A 25,827-nucleotide genomic window follows, 5' to 3' on the forward strand; every position below is an offset into this window, starting at 1 on the left:
AGGAAGGTCACCACATCGACCTGTTGTTCAGCCCCCAATCAGGGAGGTTCCACACCTGAAACAACAGGTGGATGTTGTAATGACCCACCTGGTGTTACCTGAGGACCTGATTGAGAACCTCTTTCTGGACCTTCTTCTGTTCCATGTTCAGAGTGATCCCGCGGGAAGGTTTCATGTGAGATTTGTTACAATCTGAGCTGCAAATCACACCATACCTCGAAACGAAAGGCCCCCAAAGGCTGATGACTTTCAAACTTCACACGTGCTCTCGTTTTAAAGGAACATTTCCATTAGTTAAGATCTCATTTTACTCACTAGATTAATTTAGTAGATTTTGTACACAGGGCCACCGCTGGACTCAGCTTTACAACGGGACAACAGGAGGGTCAGACGTGTTCCAGCAAGTCCAATTTAACCCAATTATCTAAACCACGTATTTAGCAGTGAACGTTAAACGTTATTATCTGAAATGTCCAATATTACAAATGGATGAAATGGCTGATCTACTTCCTGGTTCAACCTGCAGGAAGTGGCAGCCTATACCCCTCCCAAGGCTAGTAGTGTAACCGGTTATTTTCTTGCCCGGTGCGGGATTCGATACGGGGTGTACTGCACCACAAGGCGATGTCACTAACCGCTCGGCTAAAGGGGCAGACCCGTTAGCTAGGGGGCTAACGTGTCTTAGTAGTTTATCATTTGAGGAGGAAACTGTTAATAGTTCGTTGGTTCGACTCGGACCGAGTCTCAACAGCTCCGGACACGTGTACCACAAGCCCCGCCCCCCGGCCAATTAATTCTAGTGTAACCGGTTATTTTCTTGCCCGGTGCGGGATTCGATATGGGGTGTACTGCACCACAAGGCGGCGTCGCTAACCGCTCGGCTAAAGGGTCAGACCCGTTAGCTAGGAGCTAATGTGTCTTATTAGTAGTTTACAGTAGTAACATCATAAACTAGCCGGCCAGCACAAGAGAAGAAGAGAAGTCATAGATGATGGACAGTCATGGACACAGTCTGACTGAGACACTGGGGGGGGGGGGGGTTGTCACTTGTCCCATAAGACACCGCTGTAAAGCTGAGTCCAACACTGGTCCATGTCCAAAATCTGCTAAATGGAAGTGGCGAGGAAAATCACATCGTAAACTGAATGATGGAAAAAAAGACCAGAATTGTTAAAAAAAGAAAAGAAAAATGGAATCGTCCTTTAAGTGTTGGCTCTCATTTCTTTGGAGTCTGTCAATCGACTAGGCCCACCCGCCCCTTACCGCAACCAACAGGAAAACGGAACAGGAAATGTGACGTCACGGAAGTCCTTCAAACGTCTCTTTATTAGTTAAAATGACAAACGTAGTTTGGAAAAGGAGACACAATAGAATCAACATTCAAATCGTGACAAAACACAGAGGTTTCCATAAAGTGCCAAACAAGAAAACGTCTAACGAATCATACGTATATATATATATATACCATATATCTATACACACACACACACATTAAAATAAACTAAAATGTGACAAACGAAAATTCAAAACCGCATAAAAATAAGTCTACGACATAATTAGACCCCACACTAAAAGAATGAATTCCATTAATAGGCATTGATCAGTAGTAAATTCATCTGTGACTTACAATCAAGATCACGGACGAGCGCTTGTGCACGCGACGCAATACACCAAACATGGCCGACGCACTTCCGGTTCCTCCCCGTTTAGCCGCCATGCGGACGAAGAAAAAGGCTTTAAATTTCTGTCGCCTTCGATTCTGCCCGGTGCTCACGTGTTTAACGTCAACACAGCGTTTAATACAATACGGGGCTTCCCGCCCGCTGACGTCTTTGTGTTGCCGCTGTCAGGCGGAACTGACAATTAAAAATGGCGAGTCCATCGAGGGTCACACAAAGCTAACCGAGGCTAGCGGTGTTTCGGAGCCCGTTAGCATTTTGTGGTCACAAATGCTAACCGGCTAACCGAGGCTAGCGGTATTTCGGAGCCCGTTAGCATCTTGTGGTCACAAATGCTAACCGACTAACCGAGGCTAGCGGTGTTTGGGACCCCGGCTAACCGAGGCTAGCGGTGTTTCGGAGCCCGGCTAACCCAGGCTATCAGTGTTTCGGAGCCCGTCAGAATTTTGTGGTCATAAATGCTAACCGGCTAACCGAGGCTAGCGGTGTTTGGGAGCCCGGCTAACCGAGGCTAGCAGTGTTTCGGAGCCCGTTAGCATTTTGTGGTCACAAATGCTAACCGAGGCTAGCGATATTTCGGAGCCCGGCTAACCGAGGCTAGCGGTGTTTGGGAGCCCGGCTAACCGAGGCTAGCGGTGTTTGGGAGCCCGGCTAACCCAGGCTAGCGGTATTTCGGAGCCCGGCTAACCCAGGCTAGCGGTATTTCGGAGCCCGGCTAACCGAAGCTAGCGGTATTTCGGAGCCCGTCAGAATTTTGTGGTCATAAATGCTAACCGGCTAACCGAGGCTAGCGGTGTTTGGGAGCCCGGCTAACCGAGGCTAGCGGTGTTACGGAGCCCGGCTAACCGACGCTAGCAGTGTTTGGGAGCCCGGCTAACCGAGGCTAGCGGTATTTCGGAGCCCGGCTAACCGAAGCTAGCGGTATTTCGGAGCCCGTCAGAATTTTGTGGTCATAAATGCTAACCGGCTAACCGAGGCTAGCGGTGTTTGGGAGCCCGGCTAACCGAGGCTAGCGGTGTTACGGAGCCCGGCTAACCGAAGCTAGCGGTATTTCGGAGCCCGTCAGAATTTTGTGGTCATAAATGCTAACCGGCTAACCGAGGCTAGCGGTGTTTGGGAGCCCGGCTAACCGAGGCTAGCGATGTTTGGGAGCCCGGCTAACCCAGGCTAGCGGTGTTTGGGAGCCCGGCTAACCCAGGCTAGCGGTGTTTGGGAGCCCGGCTAACTGAGGCTAGCGGTGTTTGGGAGCCCAGCTAACTCAGGCTAGCGGTGTTTGGGAGCACTTTGTGACCCTCGGTCGAATCGTGTTTTACGGTTGTTTTACGGTGTGACAGTCAGCAGCGACGTAGCGGCGTGTCGGTAAAACACTACCGAGACACAACACAAGAGGTCGCAGGCGACAGAAGATCCGTTAGCTTCTTTTAGCATTACGGGCAACGGGGAAACAACGTCTTGACCCTTCTCGGACGAAGCGGGGCTAGGTCAGCCATGTTTGTGGAATAGGTCCATTATCAGCAAAACAAAGGTTAAAACAACCCCGAACCCCTTTTAGCCTCTATTACATTCTACTGCCGAGCAGAAGGCACGTGAGGGAAGAACTCGTTACAACGTTACTTCCGGCGCCGTCAACAGGGACGCCCTCCTAAACACCAATTATAGACAAGAGAGAAAACAATAATAATAATAATAATGATAATAACCAGACGCCTCTGATCCCAGCAGTGGAGTCAGGGACGGCTGCCTGTTCCAGTTGTCCGTCATTCTGAAGACTTTGGTTAGGGAAGTGCTTCCCAGAAGAGCACGTGGCGGTCCAAAGCTTTATTAGCCAGCTTTGGGGGTTTTCTCGCTCGCGGGGAGACCAACTCGTTTATCGTTTCTGCAGAATTTCCCGTTGATCATCCGAGTGCGTCCGCCTCCTTCAGAAACCCCCCCCCCCTCAGAAAGCGCCTGCGACGAGGTTTTAGGTGAGAATGATTTTGTTTTTTTTTTAAAAAAAGATATAAAAATCAAAATAGCTTCTACTGCACTGGGTTGATGGTTTGTTAATGCCACTTATGAGAAAGTAGAGAAATGCCAAGTCCAGCGAGCTGGGCGGTTAAACCAAATGTAAACACTGTGCAATTAGCGTCTTAATTAACCCAGTCCATTGGAACTGAACGACGACACAAGCTTTAAAAAAAGGAAAAAGGTTGGACGTTACATCGACAGACCGCAACGCGTGACCCCTTTGACCCTTCTGGATAAGAAATAAAGACTTATTAAATAAAATAAAAAATCCACAAATTTAAAATAGTCAAATCATTTTGATTGCTGAAATGGGTTTATCCTGGCAAGCGCTGTGTGGTCACCTGGCTGGCTGCAGGTTTGGTGCTGCAAGAAGTGAAGAGCGATGAGGTGTTTAAAAAAAAAACGCGTCATCGCCTCTCTTAAGTCTTCAGTCTCTGTTTACTGCTCATTTCAAAATAAGAGTCCTCACTTTTGCCTTTGCTGGGTTTGACCTTCACGCCGAGCGGGTCGGTTTTAACAGCCTTGACTTTGCGGCTGGCGCCCTGCGGCACCTTGGTTTGTGACGCCGCCGTCTCGGGTTTCAGCGTTTCCTTCTCAGGGGCAGTGAGGTTGGCGGCGACCGTTTGCTTCCGTCCAGTCCTGTGGCTTGCAGCTGCTGCCCTCTGGTTAGGTTTGCTGGGGGCGGAGGGGACTCGCGCGGGGCTGCTGGCCACGCGGGGGGGAACTGCAGCGGCCCTGGCTGGGGCCGCCATCCTGCCTTTTAACAGAGGGTTGGTGGGGCTGGGCGGAGCCGGAGAGTTCGTACGTGATGCCGGAGATAGCGCTTTGGCCTGCAGAGCCGCCGGCCCCCCAGCCCTCACGGCTGGCCGCGCTCTCCTTGCCGCCTCAAGACGGAGGCGCGAAGACGGGGAGCCAGGACGCCTCTGCACCAGACGAGTGCGCTGACCAGCGCCTGGCGGGGGGCGAGTGTCCTTTAGGGGGGTGTCAAGCCGTGGGGCCGAGGGTGTGCTGGGGTTGGAGGGCTTGGGACATTTGCAGGATGGCTCGGGGCAAACGGGGCTCCTGGGTTGGGAGGGAGGGGCGCGGGGGGAGGGTCTGAGCTTCAGTTTAGGAGCTGTGGCGGAAGAGGAGGAAGGTGTGGAGGTCGGAGCAGCAGACGGCGTCACGGCTCGTCTCTGGAGCCGCCCAGCCGATGCGGGCGGGGACTTGGAAGGAGTGGTGATGGGTGTGGAGGGCAGAGAGGAGGAGGAGCCTTTGGCGGGGATGGGCAGGGCTAGCTGGTTGGGCTTCCGGGGGCAGGAAGGCACCCCCTGGAGGTTCTTTCTGGGGACCTGCACTACTCCTTTCCGGGGTAAAGTGGGGGTGCAGGCAGGGGAGGGGGTGTACGAGCGACACGTCTGCCCGGCGTTGGTCCCCGGCTTGACGGTTGGCGCGCAGGGAGCAGATGAGGTAGAGGAAGAGGAGGAGGAAGAGGAGGAAGGCGAGGAGGAGGAAGGCGAGGAGGAGGGTAGGTTGTCGACGGCAGCGAGCGGGTCCATGTCTGGTGGAGGGGGTGGCGCCGTGGCAACGCCCGTTGGACCTTTCTGGAAAGACAGGATCTTCTGCTCCAGCGTGGTGAACTGCAGCACACGCAGCGGATCGTACTTCAACAGGAAACCACGAAGGGTGTCCCAACCACCACCAACACGCACCATCACATGTTTCCCATGAAGCATCTGCAGGGAGAGAACAAGAGAACGGGTCAGTGAGCGGGGGAAAGGAGAAAGATAGGGCAAAGAAAAGGTGGAGGGCAAGAAACTCGAATAGCGAGAACGAGAGAGCAGAAAACGAAAAGACCGGAATAAAAGTTGGGGAAAACAAAGAAAAGACGGGAAGTGTCTTAGATGCCGTCGTCCTTCATCTTACTGAAAAGCAGAAACAGGATTGGATGGACGTAAATAAATAAAAAGATTATCTAATTCCCTCGTCCTCATCCGATCATCACAGGGGGGGCCGCAAAGACACCGGTTTACATTCCATCAGATAATTCCACTAATCAGTCAGTAGCCACATCGTTAAGGATAAACCAATTAGAGAAATCTGGTGTAATTGATTGGGCAATCTGGATACTTTATTTACTCAACCAAAATGCTTCCATTCGCTGATATACACAACGTTTGAGTTCTACAGATATGCTTTCAGGCGAGTGGTGGGCTAAAGGTCATTACTTTGACACGGGTTCAATTAATAGTATGTTTAGGTTGACCAACTAACACCAAACATTCCCATCTCTCATACTTTGCATGTACTGACAGGTAACCATCACAATTATTTACATGTATGCATTTTCATGTGTAGTGGTGCACGCACACACACGCACACACACTTACACATACACACACATACATACAGAGCGCCCCCAGCTGCATATCTGCTGTATTGCTACTGCTTTATTACTGCACTGCTAAAACCACAGATGAACAGTCTACTATATATATATATATATATATATATACACTAACTTTGTTAAAAGAAACACTCAACGGTGGGATCGTGCGCAACAAATAAGGAGCAAAATAATCCAGTGAGTCAAGTAAGTTCTCCATGAGACAGTACAGGTCTGTGTCATAAGTCCAGACGATTGCTTATAGCATGAAACAGGCTTGTGCTGTGTCACAGAGAACTTACTTGACTATATATATATATATATATATATATGTGTGTGTGTGTGTGTGTGTGTGTATATAAAACCTTCCTTCTCTATGACTGAACACATTACAGCAGGGGTCGGCAACCTATGACACGTGTATCCATGGTGACTTGCCTTTTAAGATACTTTTTTGATAAAAAAAAACACTATTCTTAATATAAAATAGAGCCAAATGGTTAACTAAACTAATAATTCGATTTAAACTAATACTGAAATAATTCATTAGTCTCAAAGTACACCGTTGTTTTTGACAGCCAGAGGGCGCACACGCGACGTGGCCTATCGTGCCCCTCCCTCTGACCCGCCCACGAGTGCAGCATTACAGCGGTCGTGACTACGTAGCATAGCTAGCTAGCTAGCTAACTAGCGTTCTGTTTCGCACGTTAAGAACAACTGACGATGCCAGGAGCAATGTTGTCCCGTATTCGCCTCTTTCAGCCGTGTCGGACAAACGGATTCGGATTTATGTCACGAAAGGCCCGAGCTGTGGGCTCTCTTCTGCGGAGATGTTGTGCGTCCAACTTCACGGGTGACGCGCCGTTTGGAAACAAGGCCGGAGAGAAACGTCAAAGGTCAGGCTGATAAAGCTGAATCCACCAAGATGGCAGCGGCCCAGTACAGGAGGCGGAGCGGAGCGGCGTCTTTACAACCCGATGTGCCCCCGAAACCAAGCTACAGGGGGCAGCTATCAAGTCCTACAGCGCACTGCTCCCGGACAGCAAAAGTGCTGTGGCCCGGACCCGGCCCTCACCCGGCCCACATACCGCGTGGAATGATGGCACTTGGGTGGTCTGCTCCTGTTTGCCAGATCTGGGCCAGAACCAAGCCATAGCAATGCCACATTTGCCAAAGGTGACCATATTTGTTGTGTGATATTTGGGCCATATTCACCATTTACCACACGGGGCCACTTCAGGGTCACATCCAGACCACATGTTGTCCAGAGCACCACATCTTTGCCAAAGAAGGCCCACATGTGATTTGGCATATTTGGACCATATTTGCTATTATACATGTGGGCCACTTCAGGCTCACATCCATGTTGTCAGGGCCAGAAGAAGACCACCAGTGCCGCATCACTGCCTGAAGTGGCCCACATCCGGATGCTGTCTGGGCGGGAAGCCCTTCTCCGATGGAGAGAATATAAAGGAGGTTTCCTCAGCAGGTCGCAGGTCATATTTGATGGGTTACCGAACAAAGACTCGGTCATCGTCAGGATAAAACAGAAAAAGCCCGTTTCTGTGAGGACTAGAGAGGCATCGCTGACATGGCTGAGACGTAAGGCCCCAGCAAACTGCTGCACCGGAAGATGCTCGGGATTCAGCGTAGCTCTGCGCCGCAGACCGGTGTGGGTCTAAACGACGGTCTACGTCCAGACCAGCAGTGGTTACCGGATATTAAGAAAAACAAGGGTCGCGCTAAGTCGGTAAGACTAAATGAATTTTCTTTGTTGCCCTGGTAATTTCTATGCATTTGCACAAATAATTAAGTGTGTGTACGTGCGTGTTTGTGTGGATCTTCTGGCAAATGGCCATTCTGAAAACGAACTGGCACTCGGGTGTGTAGTTGTTTTGCTTTCTTTTCTCTTTAACCCTTCTGCTGTCTCCCGGGTCAGAACGACCCATAACAGTGTTCAGCACACTGCATGCTGAGGGTAGTGGCATCACAGACTCGGATGAGCGTCGAGCGACGGCGGTTGTTTTACGGCGATTTCCCGTGACATACCCAGAATACCCACCGGCTGCGGTCAACGGGCGCTTTCCGGTCCAAGTGGCCCGTCTGGGCCGCCGCCGCGCGGCACACCGGGGGGCTTGGCGCAGGTGGACGGCTATGTAATTAATGATGTAATCGCCTAACGCGATCCGCTGCTATTGGATAACGAGCTTACGCGCCGCCAATCCGGGGGCGGAAGGACTCCCACGCTCTCGGCCAGGTCACGTGCACCGACGGACAGAACGGGCTGCTACACACTAAAAATACCACCCGTGTGTATTTGTGTATTTGTGGCCGTGTGATTAGAATGGGTTGTCTTTTATGTGCATGTGCTTGTTTGTGTGTGTGTGTGTGTGTGTGTGTGTCCATATTGCTTTAGCATCTGTTATCATTTGTGTGTATTGGTGTGTACAAAATGCTATAGCGTGATATGTGTATTTATGTGTGTGCGTTAGTGTGCGTTTCTATTTTACTGTGTGTAACGTTTGTGTATTGGTGAGTGTTTGTGTGTCCAAAATGCTATAGTATGTGTTATTGTTTGACTTTGTATTTATGTGTGTGTCCATGTTGCTTTGGTATGTTGTCGTTTCAGTGTGTGTGTGTGTGTGTGTGTGTGTGTGTGTGTGTGTGTGTCTCACCCTGATGAAGAGCGTCTTGTCTCCCAGTCGGTAGCGTCCCTCAGACAGATACTCTATGGAGACCCTATTGGAACAGTTACAGGGGGGGTCGTCCATGCCGTGCTCCTAGTGGGGGGGAGGGGGGGGGGGATGACAAGGGAGCCTCATATCATGTGTTCATGTTCAGTATGGACCTCACACCTCATGTAATACATTTCTACCAGGACACGCCTTTAACAGGGGTTACACACGTTAGCTTTGTATGTTTAGCGCACGTTTTAATTTCCTTTTTGGGGGGGGGGGGGGGGGGGCATTATTTTTGGTGCGGGTACCCCATCACCTCCAACCTCGGCCCGCCGCCGAGTGCTCTCTCGGCCGCACGACTCCACATCCCCGCCATCGGCCAGCCGCATGTGCGAGAGTCAGTCACAGGGCACTAATGGAGCGTCACGTGGACCGCCATGATGCGTCATGTAGCCCCGGGGTCTGGGTGGGGGTGGGGGTGGGGGGGGGGGTTGAACTGGGTCGCACATGTTCACCCCGAGCACTGAACACCGTAATGTGAGCGGTTGGAGCATATCCACATTTCACTGTGTGTGTATTTTAAACTACATATATACCTAGGTTTGTGTGTGCGTATTCTGAATACATGCTTCGTTTAGCCTGTGTGTGTGTGTGTGTGTGTGTGTGTGTGTGTGTGTGTGTGTGTGTGTGTGTTTAAAATACTTGCACTTTTTTTCCAACAGCGTGTTTTAAAAACGTGAGGAAATCCATTTAAAAGGGAAACGTCACAATCTAGAGAACTGGTGGTACCTGAGGACCTGATTGAAACCACGGCTCTACGGTAACATACTCTACTCTTGCATGGTGCTTGTTCTTCCATATGGGGGGGGGGGTTTACGTCGTATCCGTAACGTTCCCTGAACAGGACCCGTGAGCTGGGGACTCACCCCGGGCTGGAAGAGGCCTCCATGTTGGCAGCAGACGCTGAAGGTTTTGACGGCGGGCGCCGGCTCCTCCGTCATCAGCCGTGTCTCCTCCAGCTCGATCTCCTTCTCCAGTTTGACCAGTACCGGCGGGTCCACGCCGTACCTGAGAGGAGGACCAAGAACATGGTGAGCACCGCTGGAGCGTCTCGGCGAAGACGAAAAACTGTTAGAGAAGCTGAAACCAAACAGCTTAAACAGCCTAAAACACTAACACACTACTAACATACTGCTAACACACTACTAACACACTGCTAACACACTGCTAACATAATGCTAACACACTACTAACATACTGCTAACACACTACTAACATACTGCTAACACACCACTAACATACTGCTAACACACCACTAACATACTGCTAACACACCACTAACATACTGCTAACACACTACTAACATACTGCTAACATACTGCTAACACACTACTAACACACTGCTAACACACTACTAACACACTGCTAACACACTGCTAACATAATGCTAACATACTGCTAACACACTACTAACATACTGCTAACACACTGCTAACATACTGCAAACACCCTGCTAACACACTGCTAACATACTGCTAACACACTACCAACACACTGCTAACACTCTGCTAACACACTACTAACACACTGCTAACACACTGCTAACATACTGATAACACCCTGCTAACACACTACTGACGCAGTACTAACACACTACTAACACACTGCTAACACACTACTAACACACTGCTAACACACTGCTAACACACTGCTAACATACTACTAACACACTGCTAACACACGACTAACATACCGCTAACATACTGCTAACACACTGCTAACATACTGCTAACACACTACCAACACACTGCTAACACTCTGCTAACACACTACTAACACACTGCTAACATACTGCTAACACACTGCTAACATACTGATAACACCCTGCTAACACACTACTGACGCAGTACTAACACACTACTAACACACTGCTAACATACTGCTAACACACTGCTAACACACTGCTAACACTAACACACTCCTAACACACTGCTAACACAATACTAACATACTGCTAACATACTGCTAACACACTACTAACATACTGCTAACACAGTACTAACACACTACTAACATACTGCTAACACAGTACCAACATACTACTAACATACTGCTAACACACTGCTATCACACTGCTATCACACGACTAACACACTACTAACACACTACTGCGTCGTTATGCAGATGACACCTGCTGCTTTTAATCAGAAACAGGCGTTGATGGCCAAGTCAGAAGTCACAGTGTACTGTAAATACACACACAAACTTACACACATACAATTCAATCCAACAAATAGAGACTGGCTTTATGGCCGACCAAACCATCGCTGGGATGACCTGAAACTTCTCCGGTGAAAATAAAAAGATGACGTTGTGGAGAAGTTGTGATGTTGACCAACAAGTTCAAATCACAGCCCAGGTAAAAGTGTAAAGTTTACAGTAAAGTTGTTAAGTGTAAAGTAGTGCCGAAAAAAGTCGATTAATCAGTTAGTCGAGTCAGTTTTATTTGTATAGCCCAGTCGACAGAACAGTAACTGATTATAAATTTGGTAATCGATTACTCATGTTACATTTGGTAATCGATTACTCGTGTTACATTTGGTACTCGATTACTCAGTTACATTTGGTAATCGATTACTCGTGTTACATTTGGTACTCGATTACTCATGTTACATTTGGTAATCGATTACTCGTGTTACATTTGGTAATCGATTACTCGTGTTACATTTGGTACTCGATTACTCGTGTTAGAAGCCTGTTAAGTAAAAATGTCAAACAGTTGCAGGTTACGGCTTCATAAATGGTTTGCTTTTGATTTTGTCGTTTTTGCCTTTTTGGAGACTCACTTGGAGACGATGCGGCCGATCTCCAGCAGACAGAGGCAGACCTGCCGCGGCTCTTTGTGTAAAACTGAGACGGGAGAGAAGAAGAAAATGGCAGGTTGACAGTCAAACACACAGAATACACTGTCAAGTCAGTCACAGATTAAAATAAAATTACCGTATTTCCTGGATTATAAATCACTGTTTTTTTTTTCACTCATCTGGCTGGTCCTGCGACTTACACAATGTAATTTTGTTGGACGACTACGCTGCATTTCAACTAAGGCCACTAGAAGGCGCTGTTTAGTCTTGTGACTCGATTGAAAGTACTGTACCACCATATAAATGTGATTTATACACCGAAGCGACACGTTTTCTTTCCTCGCAAAAACGCGTTTTGTGCCGAGTGCGGCTGATGGTCCGGGAAATACGGTATCTCGTTAGAAGAAGATGATTTCTGTGAATGAATGAGGCAGGTGAGACGGAGGACGGAGGTGTGGATGAGACAAAGGTCGGGAATGAGAATCGGATCTGTGAGATAATCCTGATTGGTCCCTGAAGCAGGACATGGGTCATATTTCAGAACCAAGACCAAAACAGAATAAGGCGGTCAGAGGAAGCAAAAACGGTAACAACAAATTAAATAATAACTGGGGGGGGGAGGGGGGGGGGTTAAAACTAAAGTGTCTCTCTGACATCAGCAGGTTCCAGTATGGCTGCTAAAGGAGCGCCCGGCTTGATGCTGCCTGCTTCTCAGACGTCAGCAGCTTGTTGTGTCGCTCAGGCAAACGGATGCCCGCGGTGACAAGACCACCAAGCTGTCAATCACTCACTTCTACTGCAGGTAGCCCCGCCCCCCCCCACACACACACACACAGGGGTGGACGTGTGTTTGTGTGTTCCTGTCCGGTGTTCTCTGTAAAGTTGCAGGGATGATCGGCTCCCAGTCATCACCCATAGTGTTTTATTAGGGACCACGTCATGACAGGAGTCTGAATGGGGGGGGGGGGGGGTCGCCTCATGGCTTAACCGGATCAGCACATACCAAGTTGGGTTTAGGCCTGATTAAGAGTCCCCCCCACCCTCCACTTCTGTCCATCTTCACCTAAAGCCCCAATCCTGAATAATCGGTCATGTATTAAAATCTCAGCGCTCCAGTCGGGCTGACTGAGGGTCGGCGGGGCCGGTGTGTACAGAGAGACCTGGCTGAGCCTGGGTTTTACTCTCTGATGTAGTTCTGTGTGCTGGTGAAGGTCTCCTACCAGCTTGTCAGACAGAGACCGTATGGACAAGATCACTTGTTTGCATGTAAGTCTTCATGACTTAAGCTTTAACTGTCCAGTAAAGCAAAAGGGCTTGAATGGATAATACAACTCAAAAAGTCTGAATTTGGCTTTCCAAAACGAAGGCCCCGGCCACTGTACATCTCGCGCCCTCACCAGAGCAGGGGTACCACCGTGCTTCGGGTTGCACCCCTTTCCAGTTACCCCCACCCCTTTTCCAGAGCCATTACCTGTAATGAGGAAGGGCCGACATGTCGAACTCGGGGACGACTGCTCTCGTGACAGATCCTGTTATACCACTAAGCAGAAGGCTTAGACCACCAAAGAAACCCTCAACAAAGGCCTCCCGGGGGGTACATCTGCTCCTCAGAGTTATTAAGACGCTTATAGGCCGGGTCTCCTCCTAAGCCCGTCTCACCCTTTGACATCCCGCGTGTGAACCTCATCATCAGCTGCGAAGGAAAGTCGTGTTGTACTTCTGCTCATTTCGCTGACACACACACACGAGTCTCAGTTTGTGGTTCCTGCTCTATTCGTGTCAGTGGAGGACTGCTCAACATGTAGGTTGTTTTGGTTTTTTTTAAAATAAATGTATTTCTAGTTTTCCCCTTATCCCACCCGATTAACCCAGCGGCATATGGCCGGAACTCTTGTGGAACAACTCCCCTGGCTCACGTTTCCACAGGAAGGAGATAGTCGTAACACCAGCTTCCTTCACACTCGTGTCGGCTGCCCTCGCTAGTTTACACGCTGAAGCCTCCTCGCGTGGATCGCATCACCTTCAGGCCGCGAAGGAGGCGTAGGGAGGACGCTTTCGGCCGCTAGGCTGCAGGCGCCCGGGTGGGCCAGAGGGGTCGCTGGAGAACGACGAGTCCCCGAACACTACACCGATCTACACCCGCCATCCCTCGGGTAAGGGTGGCCTAATGGATGCCTGACCCCGTGGAACATGCAGGTTTTTATCAGAAATGTCACTAGTTGCAGTCCTGCTCTACAGTTGCCTGAATAAAATATAATATTGGCGAATAAAGTTGGCGACACGGTGGTGCAGCGGTTAGCGCTTGTCGCCTCACAGCACGAAGGTCCTCCCTGAATCCAGCGACTGTTATCCAGCCAGTCCAGTCCGAGGAACAATAACATCATAACTCCTCCCTCTCCATGATAAGTATCATTATTTGGCACCTTCATTTGATGAAAACCGACTTTGTTCCTCAGAGACCGACTCATTTTCTTTGGCCAAAAAGTTTTTTTGTTTGCTAATCATGGACTTCAGCGGAGCCGTGTTGGGAGTTTAGACCGAACCGAATCTCTTACCGAGACCTTCCGACTCAAACAGGTACGTCTCCTCCACGCCGATGTGGCGACACCAGCACAGGAAGTTCGCCGTGTTGTCGCGGGCGAAGAAGGACCCCGGTGAGGCGTCCCTCTTACATGCCACCTTCCTCATAGGAAACAGCTGTCAAACGATAATCAAAGTGGGAAAACGATGAGTCGATGCAGCCGATCGTCGTCGTCGTCATCGTCACAAATCCAACCTACACTACTGTACATAGTCTGTGGACACACTTTAGCTTGGTTTCATTAGCGGCAATAAAAACATCTGATAGATTTAAAACAATAAATGACGAAAAGAAAAGCTGACACTGAAACTGAACTAGATAAGAAAAAAAAAGATAAACAGAACATGCTGAAAAAGCAAACAGGAATGGGTTTCTTTCATTAGAAAGAATATTTTTTTTGGGGGGGGGGCTTCCCCCTTTTTCTCCCCAATTGTACTTGGCCAATTACCCCACTCTTCTGAGCCGTCCCGGTCTCTGCTCCACCCCCTCTGCCGATCCGGGGAGGGCTGCAGACTACCACATGCCTCCTCCCATACATGTGGAGTCGCCAGCCGCTTCTTCTCACCTGACAGTGAGGAGTTTCACCAGGGGGATGTAGCACATGGGAGGATCATGCTATTCCCCCCCCGAACAAACGCCCAGACCGACCAAAGGAGGCGCTAGTGCAGCGACCAGGACACATACCCACATCCGGCTTTCCACCCGCAGACAGGGATGCCCGACCAAGCCCATTAGAAAGAACATCTTTTTAAAAATGGTTCTACAAATGAATGAATATACGGAGCAGATTTTGATCACAGCTAAACTGAATCTCCGTCCAGCTTCCTCCTCACACTCCCGGTGTGTGAACATGGAAAGTCGTCCTTTCGGGGAGGTCGCACACGGCGTCGTTTTCATGGCTTCCTGTCCCGTTTCCGTCAGACTCACCTTGTTGAGCTCGGTCGGACAGCTCTGGGCAATCCTGCTCTGCAGAACGCCGATTAGCTGGCAGAGCTTGACGCCGTTGTTCAGCTCCTCCATGAAGAACTCGGTTCGCACCTCCTCCCCTGCAGAAAGAAGACCGAGATTCTTTAGACTGAATTTGTGTGCCGGAAGAAGCCAATGTGGGACTAAAACGTCCAAATCAGGTCAAATGATGCATTCAGTAACGCTGTATTGGTGCTAGCTAAAGACCGCCGCCTGAGAAGGGCTTATGTCATTCGATTTGATAAGAATTATATACCTGTCAAAATGCAGTCATTGTACTGCATATACGTTCTTTCATTGTGGGACCTTTAAAAAGTGTGAATAAAATTTAACCATTGTCCATGCTGCTCATGACCCTTTACAACCCTCTGATGGGCCCCTGGGGGGGGTCCCAGGACCTAATTTTGGAAGCCGCTGCTCAAGGGAAACCCATAAAATACCTTCAACAAAAGCCAATTCAAGTTTTTGTCACATGGGGGACAAAAGCCGCGATACCCACAATGGCAATGTATCAAAGAACGCTTTACTGAATTGTGTTTCCTGTGACACGTTCAGCCTCAGGACCTGAAACACAACCAGCTGCAGACCACCACCTCCTCCCCTGCAGCACAGGACACCGGCTTTCATCATGATCTTATGAGTCTAAAAAACAAGTCTAGAACTGTGCTATATGGGTCACAGCACCAAAGCCGAGCATGCAAAACCTGTTCACGTCCCAGACCAAGCCAAATAAAAAAGGTCCGTTTGTGAAACGGTTTCGCCGTTTAACGACGGAGTCGGTTTTCCAGTCAGATTGAGTTTCCTTAAGCCCAATACGGAGCCCATTGTGTAGGACAGACAATACCCCCTTCAGAAGAAGTGAGGGATAGTCACCCCCTTCTTTACTCTTCTGTTGTCAATGAAGGCATGCTGGAAATACCGGCATTCAAATCCTCCCCCCCCCCCCCTGTTTTTTGTTCGAGATCTGTGTCGACGGTGTTGTGGGTTTTCCTACAGCGACGGGGAAACTGCTTTCAAATCACACAGGAGTGCTACTAGCTGCCCAGAGTTCACCGAGCAGCTCTTTCTTCTCTTTTCAAAGGCCGGAGTTGCACGTGATAGGAGCGACTCGTCTCGTGGGAAGTCTACGCTGTCTGTTGTCGTCAGACAATAGAAAACCTGTTGGAGGCGTGGCGCTCTGCAGGTCATCAGGCCGGTCAGTCAGGTGCGAGACACCCGTGAGCCGACTAACAAGCACACTTTATTCTCTTCTAGGTTTCATGTCGGTTAATTATGCTCTGTCTGATTAAAAGAGGGAAGTTCTAGTACTAAATTTTAACTTGGGGGACCTCCATCGTTTTTCACTCAGCTCCCATCATCGTCGTCGTCTCGTAGTCAGATCTATACGACACGAGGCGGCGTAGGATCTGGTTTTAACTCTTCAGGCTCGGAGTGTTCAACTGAAGAGGTGTTAAGCTTTGAGCACGGACGGCAACAACTTGAAAGAAAGACACTTGGAGAAGTCAAGAGTCCAAGCTGACCTGGGAACAAATCCTGACTCTCCACTCGTAGCCTCTGCCGTCTAGTCGAGTCAAATGTGATCTCTATAGCTCTAAATCACATCTCAGTCCAAAAGGTCTTTAAAATGACATTACATTCTCAAACAGATGAGAATAGTATACGTGCAAGTGAAGGACAGCCCCTATCCTTGGACCTTCGATTGTAGATGAGGAAAACCTCCACGGACGGAAAGAAATGGGATCGCTTCAGAAGAACAGGGTTGATAGACATGTAATAGACGCCATGTGTACAGAGTAGACGAGCACCAACAGATTTACAATCAACCCCTTAATGAGGCATCTCATGAGCACCAGTTATAGCGCAACAATGCAGAATTCATCTCTCGATAAACGAAAAAATAAATGAATTAATCAGTTGAAAAAATAGTATAAGAAGATGACCAGACTTCCTCTCCTCTGGTCGGCCTTACCAAGCAGACCGGTCAGCCAGATTGCCAAATCCTCTTGCATGGGTACAAGGGTTGCCTCGTGCCGTACGGCCAACCACTGGTCATACTGGAAGACGTCGGCCAGGCCAGGGCCGTGCCGCTGGGCCAACGGGCTGCGGGGGCTCAACAGGGGGGCATCGAACTTCTCTCCGAACCACACCTGGGGGAAGAGGAGGGAATGGGGGGGTTGTTGGAAGAGGAGAGAGGAAGGAACTTGAGTTGAGCTCGTGTCGGGGGGTAAATCCTAGTTTGGGCGCTACTTTCTCAGTCCATTCCCAGGGTTCCTACAGTTTTCCTTTTTTCAATATTATGTCTAGCCCTCCATTGTTACACATCAATTCATAAATTATTTTTTCATAGATGAGCGTACACAGGTATATATTATAAAATACGCAAACCCTCTCATAGTTGAGATTCTACCCCCCCCCCCGGATTCTCCCAAATCTTTAAGACTTGAAAACTCCAGGTAACTTTCTATACTCCTAGTCCCCGTGTAGAAACACCACTTTTACCCCCTTTCCACCAACGTGAACGTTCTAGCTCTGGGCTGGTGCCAGTGCTGGCTTGCAGTTGGTTCAACTTGGGAACCTTTTAAGAACCGGTTTGCGTTCCCACAGGCTAGAGCTGGCTAGAGAACCACGTTATTACATCACTGTACGCATCTCTGCTTTCCCAGCAAGATGATGCGAGAAATCAACTGTGTAGCTTTCGAATTTTTAATTCCCATATGCAATGTCATCATTAAATTCACATCTGAGAACTTTTGAGGTGTGATAACTAGATTTTGAATATTGGCAGTTTTGTGAAAAGTGACGGCGAATCGAAATTTGCTCCAACATTTTTAGAGTTGAGAAGCTCCACAAACTGGCAACCAGCTCCAGCCAGCTGGTTGCCAGTTTGTGGCGTTTGTGCTGGTTCGAACCAGGGGGTATCCCAGGCCGTCCCAGATCCTTTCTTTTTTTCTCAAAGATATTTTTATTGGATTTTAAACACCAAGCAATACTTACAAAGATTTTAAAACAAGTGCATGATATGTCAGATTTACAGGATATAAAAATGATATAGGAACATGACAATCTTATCCCCAATCACCCCCCACCCCCATCCCACTAGCCCCATCTACAAGCCGGGATGCGCTATGTAAGAGGGTATATCTCGTCCCTGGAGTGAAACAGGAGAGTGCTGAAAGTCGGGTTTAGGATTTAGAAAAGAAAGAAAAATAGGTAAGTCAGTAAATGGGAGATGGGGGGGGGGGGTTTGGAAACTGGTAGACCTTCACAGGTTATATTACTGACATAAATCAACAAAAACAAAAAGCAGAAGAGAATGAGGCAATAATTCTTTAGTTTGGCTGGAGATTCTTAAAAGTATTCCAGGAAACGTCCCCACACCTTTTGGAACTCGTCCTTGGAGTTAAAGACCGAGTAGCGGATCTTTTCCAGGTTTATATAGGGAGGACATAATATCGTTCAGCCAAAGAGCATGGGTGGGCGGGGCAGCATCCTTCCATCTCAGCAATATTGCACGCCTGGCCAATAGAGAAGCGAAGGGCAATATGTGGCTCCAACACTTTCGGGGTTGAGAAGCTCCACAAACTGGCGACCAGCTGGCTGGAGCGCTGAAGAGACCGGCCTCACGATAAGAGGCTTTTATTTCCCTGTTGATGGATGGTTCTTTTAAATACAGCATAACACAAATTTCATTATAAACTTAGCGAAACCTGTGATAATCTGCCTTGTTCTCCTGTGGGTTGACTGGTCTGAATTTTACAAGGTTTCCTTGATTAATCTCCAGTATTTGTTAGGCAGCACGGTGGTCCAGTGGTTAGCGCTGTTGCCTCACAGCAAGGACATCCTGGGTTCGAACCCCAGGCCATCCCAGGTCCTTTCTGTGTGGAGTTTGCATGTTCTCCCTGTGTCTGCGTGGCTTTCCTCCGGGTGCTCTGGTTTCCTCTCACCATCAAAAGACATGCATGGGTTAAAATTCCTCTCTATGAAACAAGGCTGGCAGAAAGACCTGGAGTTGGTCCCCAGGCGCTGTACGGCAGCTGCCCACTGCTCCTAACTACAGTGTGTGTTGGGATGGGTTAAATGCAGAGGATGAATTTCCCCATGGGGATTAATAAAGTACTTCCTATCTCAATATTTCTAGGGCGAACTCTTCTGTGTTCTTTGTCGATGTGTTAAGCATAGGATTTCAGATAGTTGTAAGTATGCGCTGATAAAACCATCTGATTCCTGTCAGCTTTGATTTAAAGTGTCATTTCAGTGTTAAGGGGCGTATGCATTATTCGGCAGAACTGATTGCTGCCCCCCCCCCAAGTCCCTGGTGTAAGCAGCTCTTTCTTCTAGCCCAACAAATAGTTGGTGCTGCTCTGGAACCAGTTTTCCTGGCTGAGAGCCGGTTCTTTGGCTGTCGAAATGCTAAGAACTGGTTCGAGATTAGGCACTAGCTCCGAACCAGCCCTCAAACTGCCTTGGTGGAAAAGGGGTATCCAAGTCAGTAATTTAAATTTACTGACTTTAGTTAGTCAACGTGAGTGGCTAACATGGCTGCATTTTTGTTGAACGCTGTACTGAAATCTTCATACGCATACCTCATCTGAATCCAGGAAAGTTACTCAAAAATGTTCTTTAAACTGACTGAAGTCCAGCAGTTTTTCCTTTTAACCCAACATCATGTGATGAATACCCTTTTCTAACGCCATTATGTAGGCTCCTCTGTAGTCAGTCTTGCATGGTCATGAGACCAGAGGTCAGAAGTTCATCCTTGCAGAGGGGAAAGAGACAGGGAGGTCTTCATACTGCATTTCATTTCCATGCTCCAGTGGAGCTCATGACACGCTCCAACGCTGAAGACAATTTAACTTGGCCTACTAACGTCTACAGTTGGCGTATCAAACAGCTACATCTCACACAAGCCTCTCCTCCCTTTAACTGTTTCAATTTCGGCTTTTATTTACGCATTTGCTTTTATTTTGTTTAAAGGCTAACTGAAGGACGTTGTCAAGCAGCAACACAATTTTGCAGGGCGTTGTTTTGGCTACTTGCATTCAAGACATGCAATAACAATTACGCAATGCATTTCTTAGATGTCTGACGGTAGTTTTCAGTCTGGTGGTGAGCCATGGGGGCTCTTGGCTGAGACTGCAGAGAAGTGGCTGCAGTGAATATCTGGTCCCACCGCATTCATCTTTACAGTCGTACTGAACACACACCATTTTTCCCCATCTCTCCCAGTTCACATGAAGTTAGAAATAATGAGGGAAATCAGGCAAATGTAGACCTAAAACCTTGCTCTTGTTGGCCACAGTCACATTAAAATAATGTTTATAATTTCTCTTCTGGCAAACTTTAACTTAACTGCTTGAATTTCAAAACCAGTTCTGATAAGTAGATTCGTATTTTGAAAGCATTTGCCTCAAGACACTTGCTGATAAAAATATAATTTGATGTTTTGAGATGTCCCCTAACTTAGGCCCCTGTCCACGTATGGCATTAACGTGCATCTTGGGCGATCTGATCAGAGGTGTTAACAAACTAACTAGTTAGTTAACCAAGTTAGCTCGCTGGCAAGTTAATATCAACTTGGGCAACAGTTCAGAGCTAATTTAGGTAAGTGGCTAAAATGGCTGCAAAGGACTGAAAAGGCAAGTCTCTGAAGGTGGATTGTGCTCGTCATCAGTTAGCATGCTAGCAGTCCTTATCTGTATTTTTTGCTTTGTTTATAGGTTAAAGCTGTTGTAAAGTCTTACAATACATATATTTGTTAATATTTATGATTGAAGTTAGTTAGAATGTGTAAATACTAAAAACAACTCTAGCTCAGTAGCTAGCATGGCCAAAATTAGCATTATAAAACAATTTTTAGCTATCCTTAGCTAATGTAAAATTATCCCTAGGTGTGTGTGTGTGTGTGGGGGGGGGGGCTGTGATGTCCTGGCAGCCTGTCCAGGGTGTCTCCCTGCCTGCCGCCCGAAGACTGCTGGGATAGGCTCCAGCATCCCTGTGACCCCGAGAGCAGGATCAAGTGGTTTGGATAATGGATGGATGGATGCATGGATGGATGGATGGATGGAGATTTTCTGTTCTGCAAGTTGCAGATTTCATTCCACAGCAAGACATCCTCCATTTTGAAAAGGTGAAGGTCTATGTGTAAAACTACTGACGTGTAAGACTACTGATGGAGAACATCAACAACACAATTTAAAAAGAACAGCTGATGACCAGCACGCCTGAGTGATGAAACAACACCAATTTTACCATCGACTGGAGTTAAGAAATACGGACTTAGGAACTGAATAAGTGATTTCTACCCTGCAAAGGAGATTATATGGCACGTTGACCAGGGATTCTTTGACAGTTGTCACATTAAGAGTTGAAGTATTGGAGAAGCGACGGTACATCTGCAGCCAGAGGACTCGTCCAGACATTACATAACCTATTTCTTGGTTGACTGTGGACATCTGTCTGAGAGCGTGAGTGTGTGTGTGTGGGTGGGTGGGTGGGTGTGTGGGTGGGGTGCTAATACGACAGCTTTTAATCTCTGTGTCCGTCAGACATCACAGACGAGAACATCTGATGTGTGATCAGCCTCGGTGAAAGGGATACTGTTGCTGAAAACAAGGCGACGTGTTGTTTTGAGGCCCCGGATTAAAAAATGTCCTCGGTCCCCCCGCGGAGAGGAAACATTCTTTGGGGCCCTGTGGGCGAACAGAGAGGCTGTTATGATGTTTGCCCGTTGCCGCTCACAGCTGTCCGCCGTACGGCCCGGGATACAGTGTGAGTGTGTGTACTCTCTCTTCAGGGAAGTTTTTTTTTTCCCCCGATGACGAGCCTCATCAGGGTGACCTTTGAACCCTGATGGAGAGGGATAACAAGTGGACACACACAAACAAGAACGCACACATCTCCGACACTACCTGATGGTGCCGGTGGTGGGGGGTTGTCGGGGGGGGGGTTGTTGGGGGCATCTTAAAGGTCGAATCAGATTGCCTTCCAACACGGGGAACGCCAGTTCGAGTCCCCGTGTTGCCTCCGGCTTGGTCGGGCGTCCCTCCGGACACAACTGGCCATGTCTGCGGTTTGGAGGCCAGATGTGGGTATGTGTCCTGGTCGCTGCACTAGCGCCTCCTCTGGTTGGTCGGGGTGCCTGTTCGGGGGGGGGGACTGGGGGGAATAGCGTGATCCTCCCACGCGCGACGTCCCCCCGGTGAAACTCCTCACTGTCAGGTGAAAAGAAGCGGCTGGCGACTCCACATGTATGGGAGGAGGCATGTGGTAGTCTACAGCCCTCCCCGGATCAGCAGAGGGGGTGGAGCAGAGACCGGGACGTCTCGGAAGAGTGGGGTAATTGGACGGGTACAATTGGGGAGAAAAAGTGGGGGGGGGGGGGGAGAGATAGCCCATCAAACTTTAGCTGCACCGTTTGAATGTAAGTGGTTTCAGAGAGCGAGGTTACACACGACACAATGTGAGAGTCCACTCCTATGGACCCCTCACCTCCAAACAACCCCTCCCTCCTCCTCCTCCTCCTCCACCCCCACCCCCACACACACACACCGTTACATAACATCGCTCACGGGGACAGGCTGCGTTTGGCGTGCTGCAGGTTAGCAGCAGCGTGTGTCGATCAGGGAAAACATCCACGCTAATTAGAAAACGAAGCAGCGCAGCGTTAAGCACCGATTAGAATAGATCGCCATACCAGTGGGGATTACACAACCTTGTGCTGCACACACACACACACACACACACACACACACCTGACTGGATGCTAGTTCACGGTGAACATTCGGGTCCTAAGCAGGCCGAGTTCAAGTCCGTGCGGGTATCGGGGGGTTCCACAGTAATCCGTTTCTCGGCCCAGCCGCGTACTCGCTCGACAAACGCTGAACAGGGAGACGAGCAAATGCAGGCGGGTTCCTCTTGCTGTGGAGGGCGTCCGGGTGGCGTGGCGGTCTATTCCGTCGCCTAGCAACACGGGGATCGCCGGTTTGAATCCCCATGTTGCCTCCGGCTTGGTCGGGCGTCCCTACAGACACAACTGGCCGTGTCTGCGGGTGGGAAGCCGGATGTGGGTATGTGTCCTGGTCGCTGCACTAGCGCCTCCTCTGGTCGGTCGGGGGGAACCGGGGGGAATAGCGTGATCCTCCCACGCGCTACGTCCCCCTGGTGAAACTCCTCACTGTCAGGTGAAAAGAAGCGGCTGGCGACTCCACATGTATGGGAGGAGGCATGTGGTAGTCTGCAGCCCTCCCTGGATCAGCAGAGGGGGTGGAGCAGCGACCGGGACGGCTCGGAAGAGTGGGGTAATTGGACGGGTACAGTTGGGGAGAAAAAGGGGGGAAATCCAAAAACAATAAATAAAATAAAGCTCCTAAATACTTGAAGTAAGGACTAATTAACGCAGCATCGTTTCTGTCTCGTGGACATTTCCTACACCTGAAGAAGGTCCACAGTACGAGACCGAAAAGTACCTACATTAAATAAGTATGTACATGAAGTATTTGGGAGCTTGTTTTCCAGTGTGCCGAAGTCCTCCTTGGGTTTTCCAGTGTGCAGAAGTCCTCCTTGAGTTTTCCAGTGTGCCGAAGTCCTCCTTGGGTTTTCCAGTGTGCAGAAGTCCTCCTTGAGTTTTCCAGTGTGCAGAAGTCCTCCTTGAGTTTTCCAGTGTGCCGAAGTCCTCCTTGGGTTTTCCAGTGTGCAGAAGTCCTCCTTGGGTTTTCCAGTGTGCCGAAGTCCTCCTTGGGTTTTCCAGTGTGCAGAAGTCCTCCTTGGGTTTTCAAGTGTGCAGAAGTCCTCCTTCAGTTTTCCAGTGTGCAGAAGTCCTCCTTGGGTTTTCCAGTGTGCAGAAGTCCTCCTTGGGTTTTCCAGTGTGCAGAAGTCCTCCTTGGGTTTTCCAGTGTGCCGAAGTCCTCCTTGGGTTTTCCAGTGTGCCGAAGTCCTCCTTCAGTTTTCCAGTGTGCAGAAGTCCTCCTTGGGTTTTCCAGTGTGCAGAAGTCCTCCTTGGGTTTTCCAGTGTGCCGAAGTCCTCCTTGGGTTTTCCAGTGTGCAGAAGTCCTCCTTGGGTTTGTCGCTGTTCCCATTGAAGTCAAAGACGGGAATGGCGGGAATTCAAACGGGTCGTTTTTTAGAGAAACAGATGGAACAGGTGAAGTGTCAGGTTCAGATGTCTGGCGAGCTCAGCGTTAAAACCGCGACCGCGTCCAATAAGGGACGGCGTTGCAGCGAGCTCTCCAGCATCTGTTGGCCTTGTTAAAATGCGTCGCATAACTTGGCCGCGGCGATGCTCACGTCACAGGACGTATCGTGGAGGAATTGTGCGTCGCACTTTCGCCTGGCGGAGAACAAGTGTTCCTTGCAGATGGCGTGGAGCCAACACGTCAGCCCCCCCCTCCCCCCCGATCCCATCCCTTACCAGGAATGAACACACGGCCCTGGAGAAGATCCACAAAGCCTCGCCGATGCCAGGCGGTTTTCCTGATGAACTGTTGTGAGAAATTCCTAAATCTGGGATGTACATTAAAAAAAAAAAACGCTTTGTCCAAGAGTGCCAGGACTCCCAACAACACACACCCACCCACAACCCCACCCCACCCCACACCCCCACCCCACACACACACACAACCAGATGACATCTATGGAGGTCTGCACAAGACGGTGCCACGTGACCAGACTGCAACGTGATACGCCCGTTGTTTTTCCCTGGATTCAGGATGGCGGACACTGTGGAGCTGGGAGAGGCAGGGAATGGGATAGTGTGTGTGTGTGTGTGTGTGTGTGTGTGTGTGTGTTGTTGGGACATTCCACCAACCACACCGACCCGAATACGACTACACAGACCAGCTCCTCTGGGTTTTGAGAGGGTCGGAGCGGCGCGGCGCGGCGCGGCGCATTCCTCGCACAGATGTGATCGCGGCCGAAAACCAAAACCTGCGGACGTTTGTTCTGCTCGGCACCGCAGCCGGGCTCAGTTTCTGAACTCGTCCCAGTCCCCCTGCTCGTTATTCCAACTCCATCCCCCATCCAACACGACAGCACCCCGTCCCGCTGCAGCCCGTTCCCCCTTTTTCAGGAAAACCAGCAGCGTCCGTGTGACCGGACTCCGGCTGGTGTCAGAGGAGCCTACCTGAATGCCGGTCTGCACAGCCATCACTGCAATCACAGCTCAGTCACTTCTTCATTCTGCAAGAGGAGGACAGAAACACGGACGGGTCAAACACGGGACAGCTCACGGCCACACTGCAGGACCGCTGTACTTCTAACCACACTTGGATATAAATGCATCATGAGCCAGAAGGAGGGGAACTAAATCTGCCCTGCAGCACATCCCAGCCAACAGCAGCCAGCCCCCCCCCCCCCGACCCCCGACCCCCACACGCTGACCTCACACACAGCTCTGCGTTCGTGGGCTTGTGTAACAAAGTAGCTGCGAACGATCCGGTTGTGTAAACGGGACAAAACGACACGGAACGAAGACTCCCCGACGAAGGCCCGAGGAGCCCGGTCCCCGGCCGCTGGTTCAAACGGCTCCTTTTACCGGGTTTCAACCCCGTCTGCTAACAAGTGTTTGGCGTTGATGACAGCGGGACGGTTTCACACCGAGGCTGGAGTCCGCGGGACGCTCCTGGTCCGGACCCGATCTCGGGATGCTGCGAGACGCCCGGCAGCACAGGAACGGGCGAAGCCCAACCTGCCG

At 49.6% G+C, this 25,827-nt stretch overlaps 1 protein-coding gene across 2 annotated transcripts in view; it reads right to left on the minus strand.

Annotated features, from left to right (window-relative positions):
- Positions 1-1,313: 1,313 nt before the first annotated feature.
- Positions 1,314-25,827, minus strand: part of gas2l3 (growth arrest-specific 2 like 3) — a 58,997-nt gene continuing 34,483 nt past the window's right edge. For both annotated transcript variants that reach the window (XM_056276246.1, XM_056276245.1), the window contains exons 2-9: positions 25,258-25,313; positions 17,110-17,287; positions 15,102-15,220; positions 14,149-14,290; positions 11,576-11,639; positions 9,656-9,797; positions 8,727-8,831; positions 1,314-5,401 (exon numbers count right to left, since the gene is read on the minus strand). In XM_056276246.1, the coding sequence (XP_056132221.1) occupies positions 4,106-5,401; positions 8,727-8,831; positions 9,656-9,797; positions 11,576-11,639; positions 14,149-14,290; positions 15,102-15,220; positions 17,110-17,287; positions 25,258-25,281 (2,070 nt within the window). In that variant the 5' untranslated portion in view covers positions 25,282-25,313 and the 3' untranslated portion in view covers positions 1,314-4,105. The remainder of the gene's footprint in view (positions 5,402-8,726; positions 8,832-9,655; positions 9,798-11,575; positions 11,640-14,148; positions 14,291-15,101; positions 15,221-17,109; positions 17,288-25,257; positions 25,314-25,827) is intronic.

Source organism: Lampris incognitus, chromosome 3 (genome assembly GCF_029633865.1).
Source record: "Lampris incognitus isolate fLamInc1 chromosome 3, fLamInc1.hap2, whole genome shotgun sequence".
NCBI classification, from domain to species: Eukaryota; Metazoa; Chordata; class Actinopteri; order Lampriformes; family Lampridae; genus Lampris; species Lampris incognitus.